Source organism: Rhinoderma darwinii, chromosome 1 (assembly GCF_050947455.1).
Source record: "Rhinoderma darwinii isolate aRhiDar2 chromosome 1, aRhiDar2.hap1, whole genome shotgun sequence".
In the NCBI taxonomy this organism is placed as follows: domain Eukaryota; kingdom Metazoa; phylum Chordata; class Amphibia; order Anura; family Rhinodermatidae; genus Rhinoderma; species Rhinoderma darwinii.
The window spans coordinates 594,095,763-594,113,598 of NC_134687.1; the positions used below are offsets into that span (position 1 = coordinate 594,095,763).

The window sequence follows — 17,836 nt, forward strand, 5'->3', positions numbered from 1 at the left end:
AGTGGAAGTCAATGGAGAAAAGGCTCCGCTGCGGATTAACGCTGCGGAGTGTCCGCTGCGGAATTCAAGAGGAAATCCGCCACGTCTGGCCATGCCCTTACATGCCGGCCATTAAAATGGTAGGCAGATAGGCAAGCCCCCTCTATGGCTTCCATATACTCTATAGGGCACATGCAAAAGGGTTGTCATGTTGAGGAAAAACCCTTAAAGGAACGTTTTGTGTAATATCAATATAAAAGAGAAATAATGGCGAATGAGAACCTCCACATAAAGCTCATTTATAGCATTAGCATCAAGAACTGTAGGGCTTACATATAACATAAAATAAAGGAGAATTACTTTGGTCTCTCACCATCTTTAAGATTTTGACTTGCTATCAGTGAATGGAAATATTCTTGTTACAGATTTAATGCTCACAGTTGAGGGTTTGTTACAATTGCATCCAGTTCTAGTGAACTGAGCAGCTTGAGTTCACAAAGGATTGTCTAGACTGTCCTATCATGCATATGGGGTCAAGGAAAGAGGATCATACTCAGATATAACGATAGAACTGTCAGGATCTAGTAATTCATACCCTTTTAGTGATGGATCGCAGTGCTTGAAACATTAGTGAAGCTGGTTTCTGCCAATTGTCCTAACTATTGAGTTCCCTCATCGGTCATCTCTCAACCACAATTGTGAATATGTTTTACAGTCATCATCCATGATATTGACCCATTATTGGATACGGGTACATCTGTCAGAAGAAAAGATTCTCTTCAAAAATTACCATAAGGTGTTACGCCTTATCCACACAACCGAGTGTGCCGTTCTATCTTTCCTCGGATCGGAGACTCTGACCATTTTTCACAGACCCTATTCACCCGTCAAAGTGAATGGGTCCGTGAAGATTATCAGGTGCCACTCGGATGCCATCAAAAACGGCCCGAGTGGCACAATGGTTGTGTGCAAGAGACCTTAGGAATAAGATTTAGTAATTCATACCCTTTTGGGGATGGACCACATGGCTTGAGAGACCACTTAAGTTGGTTTCTGCCAATCATCCTAACCATTGAGTTCTCAAATTAGTCATCCCTCAAGTACAATTTGCAACAAGTCCCATGGTCATTATCTAGAACTACTCTACCATTAGTGGCTCTCAATAGTCATCTTTCAACCATCTTTCAGCATGTGCAATGGTTATAGCAAGGTTTTGATTCTTTAGTACACATGGGATAGTCATCATCCATCATATTGATCCATTATTGTATTTGGGACCATGGTTCAGAAGAAATTATCATATTGACCTGTTCATTACCTATTGGTAATAGACCATACCCAGGTTGCCAGTTTCTGGCCATATTCCTAACCACTGAGTTCTCTCATTGGTCTTTCAATATGTTGCAAAGTTCCAATATGTTGCACCCATAATGGCCCCAGAACCGCTGCATGATATGCATTAAATATGCATTGTGTGATATGGTCCTATGGATGACATATTGGTCATGGTCCATATCATAAATCTACAATAACAATTATAGCACATACTGTGTACAACGGGTCATTATACAAACATTACCTCCCATTCACTACATAAATAAGTTATAGTCTTTTATGTTCTCTTTGCCTTGCATGTTTTATATAGAAGGCTAAGAACCTAAAACAAGCCTGTGCTACATGCATAGACAGCCTGTTATACAGCAGATGAAGCCTCCAGAGACCACTTCTGCTACATATACTGAAAAGGTCACCCAGTCAGGAAATCTAGTGGTTGCTCATCTGAACTCATAGAAGAAGACAAATAGATTATTTTAGTTCGTTTTTATGATGTCTATTTTATTAATTATTTATAGTTTTGTTTGTGTTTTGAATCATCTTCTGTCCTACAATGGATTAATGTCTATGACAAATGTTAGGTGGGGCCTGATTACAGTGGATCCCCAGTGATCATCTGTAATCTGCATGGAAGTGTTTTATTTTACTGCAATGCCCCCACAGGGGATATAAGGTGTTGCATAACAAATTGATAGAAGTTACTCCCCTTAATAGAATTCCCTAAGAGGGTATGTGATACAAGGCAACTCCTTTAAAATCAATTATCGTTGATTTTTCCACTCCTACTTCCAAGGCACTACTCCCTCCTTAAAAAAAATACTTTCTAATGTTCACACTGCTAATTTTCGAAAATACCCCATTATTTTCATGTTCACCTATTTTTGGAAAATGCCCATAGGACCCTTGATTTTCTTCTTTGTATTTTTTGCCCTAATTTTTAATGAATCTACAGTATCTTTAGTGTCATCATAAAATAATATATCATTATTATAAATGTAACATAATGATGAAATATACTATTTTAGCAGTTGAAAAATGAAATTTACTATTTTTTCCTATAATTGTTAACTTCAATTTTTATGACATGGTCAGTCGCTTCTGTGTCACTCGTGGGACTGTATCACACACTTATATTTGTTCCCCCAAAAACAAATTAATTTCCTATCATTTTCCGCAAACAGCTCCTTAGCCTCAGCTCAGTTAATGCAGTTTTATAGATATCTGTAGACGCGTGCTACCTAGGAGATAAATGACAGAGCACAAGTGAAAACAGGGTTTCAAATATCATCACATTTTTCCCTTGAAGCAGAGTCCAGAAGGAACAGCTGACTGTTTCCGATATCAGGATGAAAATGTACAATTTCATGATGCAAAGCATTGAGTGAACTTGTACCCAATTTTTCCAGCCTGTTTATTTAACAGCATAAGGTGAAATTAAACAGTTATTCTGTGAACTGAATCTTCTGTGCTGGAAATATGTTCCTGTAGATATCTAAAAATGTTTTCTAAATGGGATATATGAGCTAAGAGAACCTCTGGTCAACACAACATTGCTCCATCCCCCATAGCAAATCTCCTACCCTATACTATGAATCTCGTATGATACTGGTAGACTCAACTGGGGCCCAAATATCAATCATCCAGAAATATAATACAAATAAGTTATACGCATACAGAAAATATTTTCAACATATTACGCAGTTTTTGCAAGTTTAACTCTCTATGCAGTCAATTATGAATGTAGGTACACCAAATCATGGCATCTATGAAGGCATGAAGTCTCGTGCGACCTTCTCAAAATTTGCCACAGATGCCACGTTTTGGCGGCATTGCAACACAATCTAATGTCATACAAAAGACAATGACCCTGTTTGTGTTTTAGCTTCAAAGGTTGGACAGTGCATATATTGTTTCCCCTCTTTAGGGTATTATTGGGTTAATAGAAAGGAAGGTCTTTAAAGGACTGGATTCATTTTTTTAAGCCAACTTGTAAAATTCATAACTACCGTATAAGCCGATTTACGAAATTTCAGCCGAAGATGTGAATTACATAACATATGTTATTTATCCCAAACCATTTATCCTTTAAAATTGAACCCTAAAAGACAGCAATTTCTGTAGAGGGAAAACAGGAATCCATATTTTTGCTGAGTACCCCACCACATCCATCTATTCTAGGACAGAAGGGCCAGGCTGGTGAGAAAGGCTGCGTAATCCTTGGGCTGGCACTTTATTTATTAATATTGTGATGCTCGTAGTGTGGAAGAGTATTAGGTGGCTGTTAATATGGCACAAATATGGGATGGCACAAAGCAGGCATTGGTACGAATACCAAACTTAAAGCTAACCTGTGGTGGAACAGCTTCTCTATGAACCGTGGGCACCTTTTACATGCCTTAAATGCTCTATATATTTTACTAAAGGTCACCAATATTGTTGAAAGTGGAGTCATGCTTTAAAGAGCAATTTCATCTCCATAGTATTTATACATGAGCATCCATTGCCATTAAAAATACATATTCCAATAGTATAAGGATAGGTAGGGGTCTAACCTCTGAGAACCCTGATGATTCCAAGAACAAAAGGACATGGATTCTTTTGATGCTGGATGGCCCTGCCATTCACCTGCGGTGTACAGAACTTCTACATGAATCCATTCATTGAATGAGGTTTTGTTGAAGTTCCCTGCACAGCTGTTGGATAAGGAAAAACTGCGGTTTGGGGAAAAATTTGAAAAATAGCTAATTTTAAAGATTGGTGAAGGTCCAAGAAATAGGACCCTCACTGGGTCAGTGATGGGGAAAACACTTTTAAGTGCTTTATAAGTAGTTTTGAAATTCAGGACCATAAAGCTTTGTGGCTAGGTGTCCCATTGAAACATTTCCTGCCCTAGGTCGGTTCTCCATCTGGGTGGTGGAAAGGGAAAAACGAAGGAGCTCAAATTGTCCAACAGGGATGGAATTTTTCTTTACTTGGCAGGAAACCCCGCACTATAACGCCCATATGCCCTAATAGGTTATATGGACGGGGGTTTTACACCGTTACATAGTTTGTGGGTTGAATTAAGCCCAAACTCCATCAAGGTTAACTTTTTATACATACAAAGTGCAGTTGACTCAGAGGAAGACCAGAATCTCCCATGAATGGCATGGAATAATTTGCCATAAAGTGTAAAAAAAAATGTCCTGTCTTCCGCTGGCAATGAGACTGATCCCTGGATTGCCATCCTATATTAATACCTGCATATTGACATGAGACACCGCCTTTAAGCATTGACAAATCATTGCCATATTCTGCACTATACATAGTGAACTGGCATTGTAACTCTCTGACTTTTTGCTTCGGTTGACATTCCTTCTCTGTAAATACATTATGATGTCCCCATCAAGGGCTTCTCCAGCTGTTTTGGAGCTACTTTTCCCAGCAGGTTCCTCAGCAGCCGGTCAGTGAGCGTTTGCCTACAGCTGCTCTAGGGTTGCAATATGTGATCTCTTTTCTCTCATCTGTTTAAGTGATAGGAAACATAAAAACGGATACGTTCCTGATATAAAGTGCAAAATTGTGATAAATAAAAAACAAAACACTACAGGGAAATTTAGTCCTGGGCTACTTGGAGGCTTTTTTTTTAGTGCTACTGATTGATTTTAACTATTGAGTGATGGGGCTGTCCACATGATAGCATACAACTCAATGGATTCCTTTGGACTGCAACTGTAGGTCGATAGTTAAAATCAACAAAAAGTCTCTGTGTAGTCCAGCTAAAATCGAAATGAGCCAGAATTTGTCTCAATTTGCACTAAAAAGAGCTGTACATGCCTCGCGCCAGATTTACTATGTGTTTTAGACATTTTTTGCAACTAATTAGATCATTTTGAATAGTGTCTTGAAAAGGGGTCATGGAGAAGCGTAAAGTGGTGCAGCTTAAAATGTGCCAAAGTGCAGCAAAATTGTGCCAAAATGCTTCACAAAATATTGGTCTAAAGTAAGACAACAAAGAGGTGGCGTAAGGAAGAGAATAGTGTCTAGCAAGTCTAGCAAGATGCGCCAAATTTATCATACAGCATGCGCCACTGTGATAAATTTGGCGTATCTTGTGCCTGCCTGGTTTTAAAGGCTATGCAAACCCTTGAAGTAAATTTTTTTTATTTTTATATATATATAAACTGTATATAATAACTTTTTATTTAGAAATGTCTTTTTGAGATACAGCTTCTATGTATCCTGTATCACATGTAAACATTACAAGTGATGTTTACATCTAGGATAATATGACACATATCAGGTCATTTAAATTTCAGATTAAAGGAATAATTTAACCCCTTCATCACTGACAATATACTTTTTTTCAAAGCCCTGGATTTTGCATTTGCATGAAAAACGCTGCAGCTGCAGAAGTAAAGCAGTAATGTCAATGGGAGCTCGAGTCCCCAGACATGAAGAATGGGGGTTTAAACATGTTTTTGACCATCTGGTCATGTTCTGCTCATTTCTAAGCCTGATACAATTGAAACAAAGTGCGCCGCTTCTATATCTCATCATGTCCTAGGTGCCTATTTATCCGTAGCACAATGGACTTTCAGGCGGGCATCCAGGCTGACTTTCATATCTGCAAATTATTATGAATAGTTTCCCTCTTATAATGCCCAACGTGCGTTCACCTGTGATGGGCCAGACTCACAGATCCCATGCAATATAATAAAAAATATCAAGTTGTTTTTCTTTTTTTCCCCCCTTTTCTGCATTCTATAAGGCCCTTTGGTCTCACAAAAGAATTTCTGTCTAATGATCTGTGTCAGGTTTAACAAGATTCATCATTAGAACCATCCAGAGGAATGTTTGACGACATCAAAGGGAACTTTTGCCTCATGTTCCGGGTAAAGCGATTCGCATCTGTTAAGGAGCGGAACGCAAAAAAAAAAAGAATAAGTAAAACGTTTGGATTTGATTCGTGTCCCTGAAATACCTTCCCGCAGTCATGTGGCCAGTGCTACGATACCAACATTTACTGTGACTTTTAATTAGGTTGGGAGGAAACTTTTCTTCTGAACTAAAAGAGAATTTCCCCCTAAAATATATATATATATTTTATTTAAAATCTCTAATATTTACTTTATATGTACAGTATAGGTCGCTGAATCATCCTGTGTCCAGGAAAGCTGGATGACATTCCATAGGTTTGTCATCCATCTTTCCTATAGCCCTAAATGTCAAATCGGTTAATTTGGTTAAAGGGTTTTCCTCATTCTTATCAGCCGGGTCCCACTGCCGATCCTCAGAATCCCTTCAGAGTTCTCCCAGCGCTGCGGCCCTTTCATCCTGAGGATAGGTGCAGGTCCCGACTGTCGGGATATGATATCGCTTTCCGTGATTGGAAAACCCCTTTAACAATATCGGAAAAGTCTCTTTGAATTTGCAAATTTGGCATTAAGGCAGGAGCGTAGCTAGTGGGGGCACGTGCCAGGGGGAGTGCCAACAAGCCATTTTGCCTTGGCCAGAATATTTAGATACAAACATAGTGGCAGCAAACGGAACCTTTGAAGGAAACCCTAACTACGGCTCTCCATTTAGGGGTGACGGAAAGCAGGGTAGATATCACACAGCTTTCCAGGCCCCTGAATGGTGGTTATGCAATGAGACATCGATGTGCCATTCAGAGGGTTACAAAACATAAGTGCCAACCTCTGTGGAAACCATAATGGCAGCCGTATTGCTTATCATCCAGCTTTCCTATAGCCCTAAATGTTATCAATATTGGGGATGTCTCTATGAATTTGCAGATATGTCATTTAGGGGTCTTGGAAAGCTTGGTGGCAAGCCCAGGGGTGACTAATAACAACTATATTGGTTATCACCCAGCTTTCTGTAAATTGGTCTGGGTACGCAATGATACATAGAGTGGCCATTCAGGAGTGTATAACAGTTGGGTGATGACCCCATAATGACAGCCATGTTGCTTGTCACCCAGCTTTCCCTGGAACAGATAAAGCTGCAAAATGGCTTAATATAATTCTTAAAAACTTGACAGCAGAGGACGACTCAAGGACTTCTATGTACTGGGGATTGTGGGATTTTAGGTGGAAATGCTTTTTATATGGCACGGGATCAGTGTCGCCGTGGGAGCTGTTTTACCCGACGCCATAGAAGCTAATTTTATTATACAGATAAATTCACAGAGATTGCTCCTGAAAAATCTTTTTTCACGGTCTCTGTAAGTAGAATAAAAATAAGCAAATAAAAAAATATCATCTTCTCCTTTGATGTCTTACATTTGCATTGCCGCCATGAATAATTTAACCCCCAGAATGCCACGGGGAACGTGGCCTCAGCTGGGGGGGGGGGGGAACTGGCATCAACATTAACATGTGGAAAACAAATTAGAGCGTCCGAGCCGATGCCAGAAACTCCGGGAGTTGTGTTTATCAGGCTTTCCTGGTTGCAGCACTGATGGAAAAACAAACGGATTTATCAATGGGAAATCCCACTGACAGCAACAGTTTGTTTCTCGCCTTTGATACGGTTTTCTGTTGTTTTGCTGGTAACGTTTTTGAGCAGGGAAACTTTCCCTATAAGGACCAAATAGGATTGTGCAGCGAAATATCCCGACTGTGAGCGGCCGGGGAGAGCTCAGTAGTCTAAATGACTGAATTCATTTGGGGGATAAAGTTCTACGTCACCTATGTGAAAAAGTAACTGCCGGTTTTCAACATTGAATTCAATGGGGAGGTAAAACCCGCAACAAATAGCAGATGTTGAGATTTTTGTGGTGGTACAGCTGTGATTCCACCGCAACTCACAAAAAAAACAAAAAAGGATTGTTTGATTTAAAACAAATAAAAAGGTTTATACTTTCCACCCGGGCGTTGTCATAGCGATGCTTCTTTCTGTTCTCTGTACAGTCCGGCCTTCGGGGATGACGTTGCATCCCATGTGACTGCGGTGGCGAATTACAGACTGTAGCAGTCACATGGGCTGCAGCGTTATTCCAGCCGGCTGGCCTGGATGAGAGCAGAATGAAGCATCGCTATGACAACGGAGACCGGGGTAAGTATAAACTTTTTTTTAAGCCACTGTTTTCCCACATCAGACATTCCGGCCGAAAAACTGCACCACAATTTGGTATGGTTTTTCGGGCGTAACTCCCTGCGGGTTCCAGGACAGATGTACTTTTACGCAGTGTACCCGCCCTGTGTGAACATGGCCTAAAAATATCCTGGTGCAATACTCGGGCAAAGCTGCACTTGCAGGCTGCGATACGTGTAGGGATCACATCGGTGGTATTCAGGGTCATGTAATATCCTTGTAGTTCTGTTCTTTGGGATGTCACATAATTGAGACACTTTTTTGTATGCACACGACACTTTATGTTGTACTTGGAACTTTTGGTCCATTACATTGTATATAGATACTGTATATTTTATATGCTTGTCTTATTGTTTTCCATTAATTGTTTTTTTCCCCCATATTTATTTTTGTTGTATTACCTTATATACTCTGTTTCTTAACAGGGGTGGGTACTGCACTGGGACCATTTATTTTATAAATATTTTATTTTGTTTTGCAGTCGGTCCTTTAAATTCTTGAAAAAAAACTTTTTTGTTGTTTTGGTTGATGAACTCCTATTTTTAAAACAAAGGAAACACTAAAAAGTCACCAAAAATGCACAGTGTGAACCCAGCCTAAGTGTTTCGGGTGCACACCTATTCTTTGTGTCTTTTCCCCCCATTTTTTGCATGTGTAGCACCCTGTTTTGTTTCTTTTTTTAATGCTTCTTTGCTGTTCGTTAATTTAGTTTTGCTATGCTGGTGTAGTGCACAATTCATTGATCCTCCAATGATGGCAAATTTTTCAGGTCCTGAGTAGCTTTACCTTTTCGCCAAGTCTCCTACATTTGGAAAAATTATTCTCAGTGGAATTAAATGGAGGCCCAAAGCCTTAGAAGTGCCATGTAACCCTTCCAGATGGGTAGAATTCAATAACTTTTTCTAATTTTTTTCTGGAATTTCTTATGATCATAAAATAAAAACATAGAAATATAGAAACGTGGTGTGACTACTTTACTCTCATCTTAACATTCAATACATATTAAGTTAATACAGTCAACTGAGTTGAGTCTCTTATGCATATAGTCAATTGGTCGATAGGCGAGGCATAGCAGTTTGGGCAAATGTTAACTTTGCTCCAGATATTTAGTATAAATCCAGAAACTGTTTAGTGATTACTCAAATAATGAGAAAACATTCAGTATTAGAAATATGTAATAACAAGAGACATATTTTTTTTCTCAAAGTTCCCAGAGTTAGGACCCTGTAAACCCCCTCCTCCCAAAATTTACAAAATGTATACCCATTAGTCTACATACTGGCATATGCCCAGGTTGAATATTTCCTATGAGGGCAGCTAATAATGGCAACACTTATTTTTATTTACAAGAAGAGTGGTGGTATAAAATAAGTATCAAAAACGTTGGGGGAGATGTAGCATGGTCTCACTCTGGGTGAAAGCTACTTTTTTCGTTTATGCCTGGAATTACATTTAAAGGGATTGTCTGGTCTGGAACACCCATTTCCAAATACCGTATTAGAGAATTCTAAGTGAATTGAGAAGGTGGTCTATGTAGGACCCTTATCTCTTAGCTAGAGCAAAGAATGGCTACAGAGAGCATCTCTCGTTAACACAGGCAGCCCAATGATTTCAATGTAAACTGTGTAATGCCTCATTTATCCTGAGTAGGCGCTGCTGGAAAATCAAAAACTTGTTGCCAAGTTTCCCCACAGATTATAACTGATCACTAGGGACCCAAGCAGCGCAACACTCAGCTATGACCCCTTTAGTTAACCCTAGAGTTCAAGAATTGGAAGTGAAGAAAATAGTCAGAAATACTATGTATATGAATGTTTTTGATGATAAATGTGGCTTTGTCCAGTTTTGCAAAAACCAAACCTTGGCTTTAAGGTGAGATAACTTCCAAAAATCAATACTGCACTAGATGAATGGACCAATTTGGTAAAATTCAAGCTTCACCCAACTATAGCTGATTTAAGGTCACGGAATACATTTAAATGGAAACACATGATTAGATTTGTGACTTGTAGCCAATTTAACCAATCAGAGCACTGATTGCTGTGATCACACTGCCGTCACATTCACCTGCTTGATTGACGTTCCATTTTCTCATGTAATGCTACAACAATGATGCTACCAGCCGGCTGTTTTAGAAATCTACTAGTTCCTTACCAGAATCAGACAGATAAAGGTTTTAGGTGTAATCTATGACAGAATTCATGATTAAAGGGATGTGTGGGAAAAATGTTTAAAATCTGCTTGTTTTCCAGAAACAGCGCCACTGCTGTCCTGTGTCTGGTATTGCAGCAGAGCTCCATACAAATGAATATGGTTACGGTGCCATATGGACACAGCCGGTTTGGGAATACAACCAGACACTTTTATCTAATCTCATACAACCCCTTAAATAATTTCTTATCTGGCATTCCAGAATTCAGGGTGCTGTAAATGGTGCCTGTTGTTCAGCGGTGGGAAATCTGAGATGGTTACATGTAGCAGTGCCACACAATTCCAAATACCACCATACAGTGCTGAAGAAATACCGACATACAGTGATCAAATAATAATGTCATACATTAAGTAATCTAATAACTGTGCTATACAATGTCTCAATAAAACTTGGGTGCCAGGCCATCGATAGTGCCCTCTTCAGCAGGGACGACATATGTGTATGTGTGTGTGTATGTATGTATGTATGTATGTATGTATGTGTGTGTGTATGTATGTATGTATGTATGTATGTATGTGTGTATGTATGTATGTATGTATGTATGTGTGTATGTATGTATGTATGTATGTATGTGTGTGTGTATGTATGTATGTATGTATGTATGTGTGTATGTATGTATGTATGTATGTGTGTATGTATGTGTGTATGTATGTATGTATGTATGTATGTGTGTATGTATGTATGTATGTATGTATGTGTGTATGTATGTATGTGTGTATGTGTGTATGTATGTATGTATGTATGTAAGTGTATCTGTGTATGTGTTTGTATGTGTATAATGGCAGGCAGTAGCTCACACAATGTCTGCCGCGTACAAATAGTTGGAGAAGCTCTGTGACGGATTCTCTCTCCTTTCACAAATAATCGATGGATATCTATGTGGCCTGCCTGTAGTCATCAGCAGTAGCCAAGCAATCTAGGATTTGTTTTATTTGCCCACACTAACATAGAAGCTGCAGGAAGATACAAATGCAAAAGTAATAAAGATATAGTGCAAATGTTTTTTTTTAGGTTTGTTTTTACGCCCTTTATGTAAAATATAAAATACAAGGTTGAGGTTCCCTTTAAATAATGTCAGAGGGCAATTCTAACTACCCCCTCCAAGGGCACTGGTCAAACTAGTGTAATCATGATTTTCCTATATATAATATAACACACAGCCTCATGCACCATGCATGAGATATGCAGAAATATAGTCCACGTTACATTGTCGAGATTATATATGTACCACAGAAGCAACCCTGGGCTCACTGATAGCAACCACTTCCTGTACGCTGCTCAGTGCTGGATCTTTCTCAGAAAACCGGTCCTCTTATGTCACATTTACTGGGGTCCAGGAAGATGAGCCACATGGATCTGTTTGTTGGGGTCTTCACAATGCAGAGCTGCTTTCCCTGACAAACACAATAGTGACTCTGCGGGGCCAATTGACAGTATTTTTGAACTCTAAGGGTATGTTCACACGGCCAAATTCCGGACGTAATTTGGGCGTTTTACGCCTGGAATTACGTCCGAAATTATGGCTTGAAAGCGTTGACAAACATCTGCCCATTGAAAGCAATGGGCTGACGTTTGTCTGTTCACACGAGGTGTATATATACGCGTCGCTGTCAAAAGACGGCGCGTAAATAGACGCCCGCGCCAAAGAAGTGTCATGTCACTTCTTCAGACGTAAATGGAGCCGTTTTCCATGGACTCCATGGAAAACCAGCTCCAGTTACGTCCGTAATGGACGTGGCGTTCAAGCGCCTGCACATGCCGTTACAGCTGAAATGACGGGGCTGTTTTCTCCTGAAAACAGCCCCGTAATTTCAGCCGTTACGGACGCTGCCGTGTGAACATACCCTAACCGTCGTTTCAGACGTAAAAGCTCCTCCTCGCATTTTGCGAGGCGTCTTTGACGCTTGTAATCTTGAGCTGCTCTTCATTGACTTCAATGAAGAACGGCTCAAATTACGTTGCAAAGAAGTGTCCTGCACTTCTTTGCCGAGGCAGTAATTTTTTACGCGTCGTCGTTTGACAGCTGTCAAACGACGACGCGTAAATGACAGGTCGTCGGCACAGTACGTTGGCAAACCCATTCAGATGAATGGGCAGATGTTTGCCGACGTATTGTAGCCCTATTTTCAGATGTAAAACGAGGCATAATACGCCTCATTTACGTCTGAAAATAGGTCGTGTGAACCCAGCCTAAACCCGTTAATTTCTTAGTGTGTGAACTCTACAAACAGCTCACCGTATCTCAGCTTCCTGGATCCCTTTTAATGCGAAGTAGGACGAATAAATTACCAGCAGCCGCATTTTCAGACTCAGTTTCAATTGAAAAAACAATAAAAAGTTTATAGTGAATTTTCTATATTTCCATAATATCCTCCCAGTATATCAACAGCTAGTATTTTTAGGCTGGATAAACATCTATTTTCACACTATGAAAATGTTCTCTTTAAAATGCCTATAAACAGGTATAGCAGGGCTGAGTTTGCCATCTGGCATAACTTATGGTGATCTTAGGGTATGTTGAGATATGTAACTTTTAACAGGACTACATAGTACTACTGCCATATCTGAAAACAGTAATACATGTCGGAATACAGTGTAGCCTACAATGTATCCCTTACTCATTGCGACTAGAAGACCATAACTTCTTTTAACGCCAAAACCTCTACTTGTAGTTTATTTTGGTGAAAGCAACAGTCGGTGTTTATACATATTGAGTTTAGAGTGAAAACCATCCTCTTGAATGCAAAAAAAACCAGAAAACTGCAGGAAGGGTGGCATTTTTAGGACAAACGCCACTTTTTGAAGCATTTTTATTGACGATTTTTTGCGGCAAAAAACATCGTGGGCAAATTTTATCTTGAAGTCAGTGGCGAAATGTAAAATGCACTAAAAACATGGCCTTGTTTTAGGTGACATTTTTCTTATTTTGTCTTGCGTTTTTTTGGTCAGTTGCATTTTTTCAAAATCACAGCAATGCTGGGTTTGGCGTTTTTTCCAGCATTTAGTGCCCCATAGACCTCCATACGTTTTTTTCCTCTTCCAAAAAACGCAAGTGTAAATGTGTTTTGCGTTTATGGTTTTTTTGTGTTTTTTTTTTCCGGAATAATTCATGTGTTACAAAGAGGAATCTTAGCATCTCATGATCTTTGAATCACATGATTTGCAATGTGAAAAACGCCACATAAAAAAACATAGCTAGTAAAACACACTATTTGCAAAAAAAAAAAGCAACCAAAAACACCATAAAAACTTTTTTTTAGATGCGTTTTTCTGGCCAACAAAACGCCACACAAAAAGTGTGTGGAAAAAGCCTAACTGCATTAGAAAATGTGCTCCAGTGCCAACTCTGCTACATCTGCACCGTAGCTTTAAATCCAGAACAAATAAAAGCTCAAATACAACAATGTTCTAATAGACCAGCATTTGTGGGACTGTTGTTATGTTATACTACTAGATCATTAGGTATTTCACAAAGGTGTATATACTACGGGAAGCCCCTGCAACTGATATATGGGCCCAGTTTAGGTTTGGGTCATGTCACCCTTTTCTTTAACAAACAATGGGAAGAAGTGGGTGAGGGAGGGGGGACGACAAGTCCTATGCCCTCCTGTTAGTAACAGGGGACAAGGATGCACAGTTTAGAGGGGGGGGGGGGGGGGTTCAGTTTGGGTTTTGCTATGGGAGACCCCTCTCTTTATATACCCCTGGGCTATTCTAAGCAAAAATCCAGATTCCAGTCATTCAGCACTAGATTTCTGCCCATTTTTTGCAATTAGTAATTAGAAAATAATGAATACACAACACATCAATCACTATAAACCATAATACCAAGACAGCAGTGTGCCAGCCCCATAGACATGCTGCCCCAGGCACCAGCCTATATCACCTTTTCACAGATTTCTTATGCATTATTTTATGGGTCATTTACAAGAAACTTTTCTGGTTTTATGTAAATAAATCTTAATCATTGTATAATAAAAAGTCCTGCAAATTTTTAATATGCTTTTCGTTTCAGTCCATCACATTTTCAAGATCTCTGCTTGCTGGCATTTAAAGGGAACCTGCCTTGGTGATGCAATGCCTTTACAGGGGCATGGCTCATTTTATTAGGGAGCTCCAATAAAAAGGCTAAAGGCTCCTTCATATGTGTATATTATGGATTCATATAGTTTTGTTTTTTTTATTAAAAAAACTTTGCCAGTACATTTAAATGGTTTTATTCACATTTCCGCTTTTTTGATCGCATGGTGACTTTTTCAATAAGCAGCATGCTTCAGCAGATCTGTATGGGTAACATTTTCAGAAGTCAATGGATTGAATTTAAAAATGCATTTTCCGTGTTTGCATAGTTCACACATGCGTATTTGTTCCGTTCTTTATCATCCGTATTTTTCCAACATTACACAACATTACAGAAACAGCCAAAAAAAAACAACCAAACATTTAATAAAAAAACCCCGAAAAACTACAGATGAAAAAAGGACAATTCAGAACACATACAATATGTACCAGGACAGTATTTCTTCCTCTAGAAGTAAACAATGACGATTCCCATGCACTAACAGCAAGCAGAGATTTTGAAACACAATGTATAATCCAGAGTTAAAAGGATTATAAAAGGATTATCCTAACCACAGGATAGGTAATAACATGCTGATCGGTGGGGGTCCGATCCTTACCAATCACATGAAGCAGGGGTCCAATTCCTCCAACTAAATGGAGCGGCAGGTCAAGCATGTACACTGCCGCTCCATTCACTGTCTATGGGACTGCGGGAGATAGCCGAGAATATCGCTCAGCTATCTCCGGCAGTGCTCAGAGAATGAATGGAGCAGCAGGGCGTATGATCGGCCTGATGTTCCATTCATTCGGAGGTACGGGATCCCCGTTCTCGTGATCGGTGGGGCGTCGGTCGGAACCCCGACGATCAGCATGTTATCACCTATCCTGAACATGGAATACTTATAAAGTGGTGGCCTGGACCCCGTCACTGGATGACGCCATATTTATTGAGTGAATAGACAGTGTAAAATGCTGAGTTCTCATTGGTTTCTGCTGTAACAACGGTCTAAGTGACTATTAGTTGCCTTCCACCACTTGGTTTAGTCCCTATCATGAGCAGACATCAGGCTAGAGGAGAGAATATTACAATGAAATCAAGCAGTTGAGCAGGTGAGCGTCTAGAGAAAAACCCTTTTTATAAATTCCTGGATGAAGCTTATTATGTTTGTTATCTTTACCCACCAAAGCATTTACTTTGGTTTGTCGCCCGATCCACAAACACTTTCGAGGAGATGACATTACCGAAAGGCAGGAACATCTGCATCAGCTCGGTGTCCCCAAATTCCTGGGGCAGATGGTAGATAAACAGGTTGCAGCCCTCGGGTCCTAAGAAGATAAAAACAAACAATTTGTTACAGCAAGATTACGATTTACCCACCGGATTATTCGATTATAACAAGGACATTATTTGACATTCTTCATCTAGATATTGTGGCTGGACAAGGGCAAACAATGTTGCTCTAAGTTGGTCGACGTTTCCTCATCTGGCGCCCAGCACCTTGGGCACATGCCCCGCCTGACTCCCCCTTCCTCTAGCCATATCCCTGAGATATAATCTACTGGCATTCACAAATCTACTGTCAGATCTATGGAGCTCACATCTTCCAATAACCCCTGCTGGTTCAGTGTCAGCTCATAGCAAGATCTGCGGATCGAATTTATGTGCAAAGGTACAGTAAAGTGTGTAAAGTTTCACATCTTATGCACCCAAGAGGAAGTTAACCATTTTACGGCGTGTGAGTAACGGCTCTATTGCATGGGCCAATGATCGGGCATATGAACGCTCGTTCCCGATCATTGCCCTGTGTAATAAGGGCAACGATCAGTCGATAAACATGCAAACGCTCGTTCACCAGCTGATCTGCTCTTTTATGCAGAAGTAAAAATCAAAGTTGTCGGCAGGACATCGCTCTGTGTAATTAGGGAGATGCGCTGCCGACATGATGAAAATGCATGGGGACGAACGTTCAGAGTAACGGGCGCTCATCATCCCTATACATATCCAATCATTGCTCCGTGTGATAGGAGCAAACGAGCTCTGATCAAAGAGCAGTCTCATTGATCGGCGCTTGTTTACACGGCCCTTAAGAACTGTATAGGTAGATGAAGTAGAGCTACAACTTCCAACCCCTTTTCTATGCAACCATCCTGATAGCGAGACTGAATGAGAATTGAGCCTGGCTCTTCACATTGGCAACCAGTGCGGATGAGGTGTGGATAGGACGTGTGTCCACCAATATGTACATTATGTTCCTTCTCAGTTTAATTGTTTTTAAAAATAGGGAGTATGGCAGCAAATATATAAGGAAATATAAAGAGCAAAATAAGTGAAGAGTAGAGATTACCCGTTAGTCTTAATGGTCTACTCCTCAGACTCCAAGAGACCAGGCTGGTGGAACAGGCATAGGGAGCAAAGCTTGAGATTCCTCAAACAAGTCCACCAATGTGTATATATGGTGTATATGGGTCATTCAAGTTTCAGAATATACCTATATCTCCTGACTGTTTTATTAATTTCATATAGCTGGATATATTATTAAAATGATTCCTGTTGTAGTTAGTGAAATAATAATGCAAAATAGTGATTCAAGAATGCCTAAAAAAAACAGGACAAATGGGATAAAATTGCTGGTTTCTCTATATTTATGAACATATGATGTCAATTGAATGTCGGCAACCAAAACTTCAATCCATCCATGATGGTATTACCATATCATGTATGCTATCCTTATGTCTAGCCAGCATAGTCACAATGTCTTATCAGTGATCAGGTTAAAACAATTTAACTCAGTTGATCATTGGACACGGGGTGTGTGAGATTATCCATAGTTTCTTGTTGAACTTACTCTAGCATACAAAATATATCCAATGCTTAATATTCTTCAAGAGGTCATAGTATCCTAGGATAATATAAATAATCAAATTATAGAAAGTCCAGAAAAAATGTTGGAAAAAAAAATAATCAAAGGCATAAACAGTATGGGTCACTACACAAAGTCAGCTGATGGTGGAGAAAGCCTTAGATCATTGGAAAAAAACAATTAGATATATCATTTGGTATTTGTATCAAATGTCATTAGGGTGTTTAGATATATAGAGTGTGTTTTTAGTTAGGCTATGCCAGGATATGTATCTGGGTCTGACGGTCTCTCATTACAGGGTCTCTCA

The 17,836-nt window shown here is 39.7% G+C and overlaps 1 protein-coding gene across 20 annotated transcripts in view; it reads right to left on the reverse strand.

The window, feature by feature from the left end:
- CELF4 (CUGBP Elav-like family member 4) overlaps nucleotides 1–17,836 on the reverse strand; it is a 1,056,008-nt gene that overhangs the window by 43,273 nt on the left and 994,899 nt on the right. For 11 of the 20 annotated variants that reach the window (XR_012850895.1, XM_075840567.1, XM_075840583.1 and 8 more), the window contains one exon: nucleotides 15,851–15,994. Coding sequence is in view for 19 of the 20 variants with exons in the window: in XM_075840567.1 (XP_075696682.1) it covers nucleotides 15,851–15,994 (144 nt within the window). In the remaining variant the exon portion in view is untranslated. The remainder of the gene's footprint in view (nucleotides 1–15,850; nucleotides 15,995–17,836) is intronic. The other 9 variants (XM_075840576.1, XM_075840561.1, XM_075840537.1 and 6 more) reach the window with 1 other exon arrangement.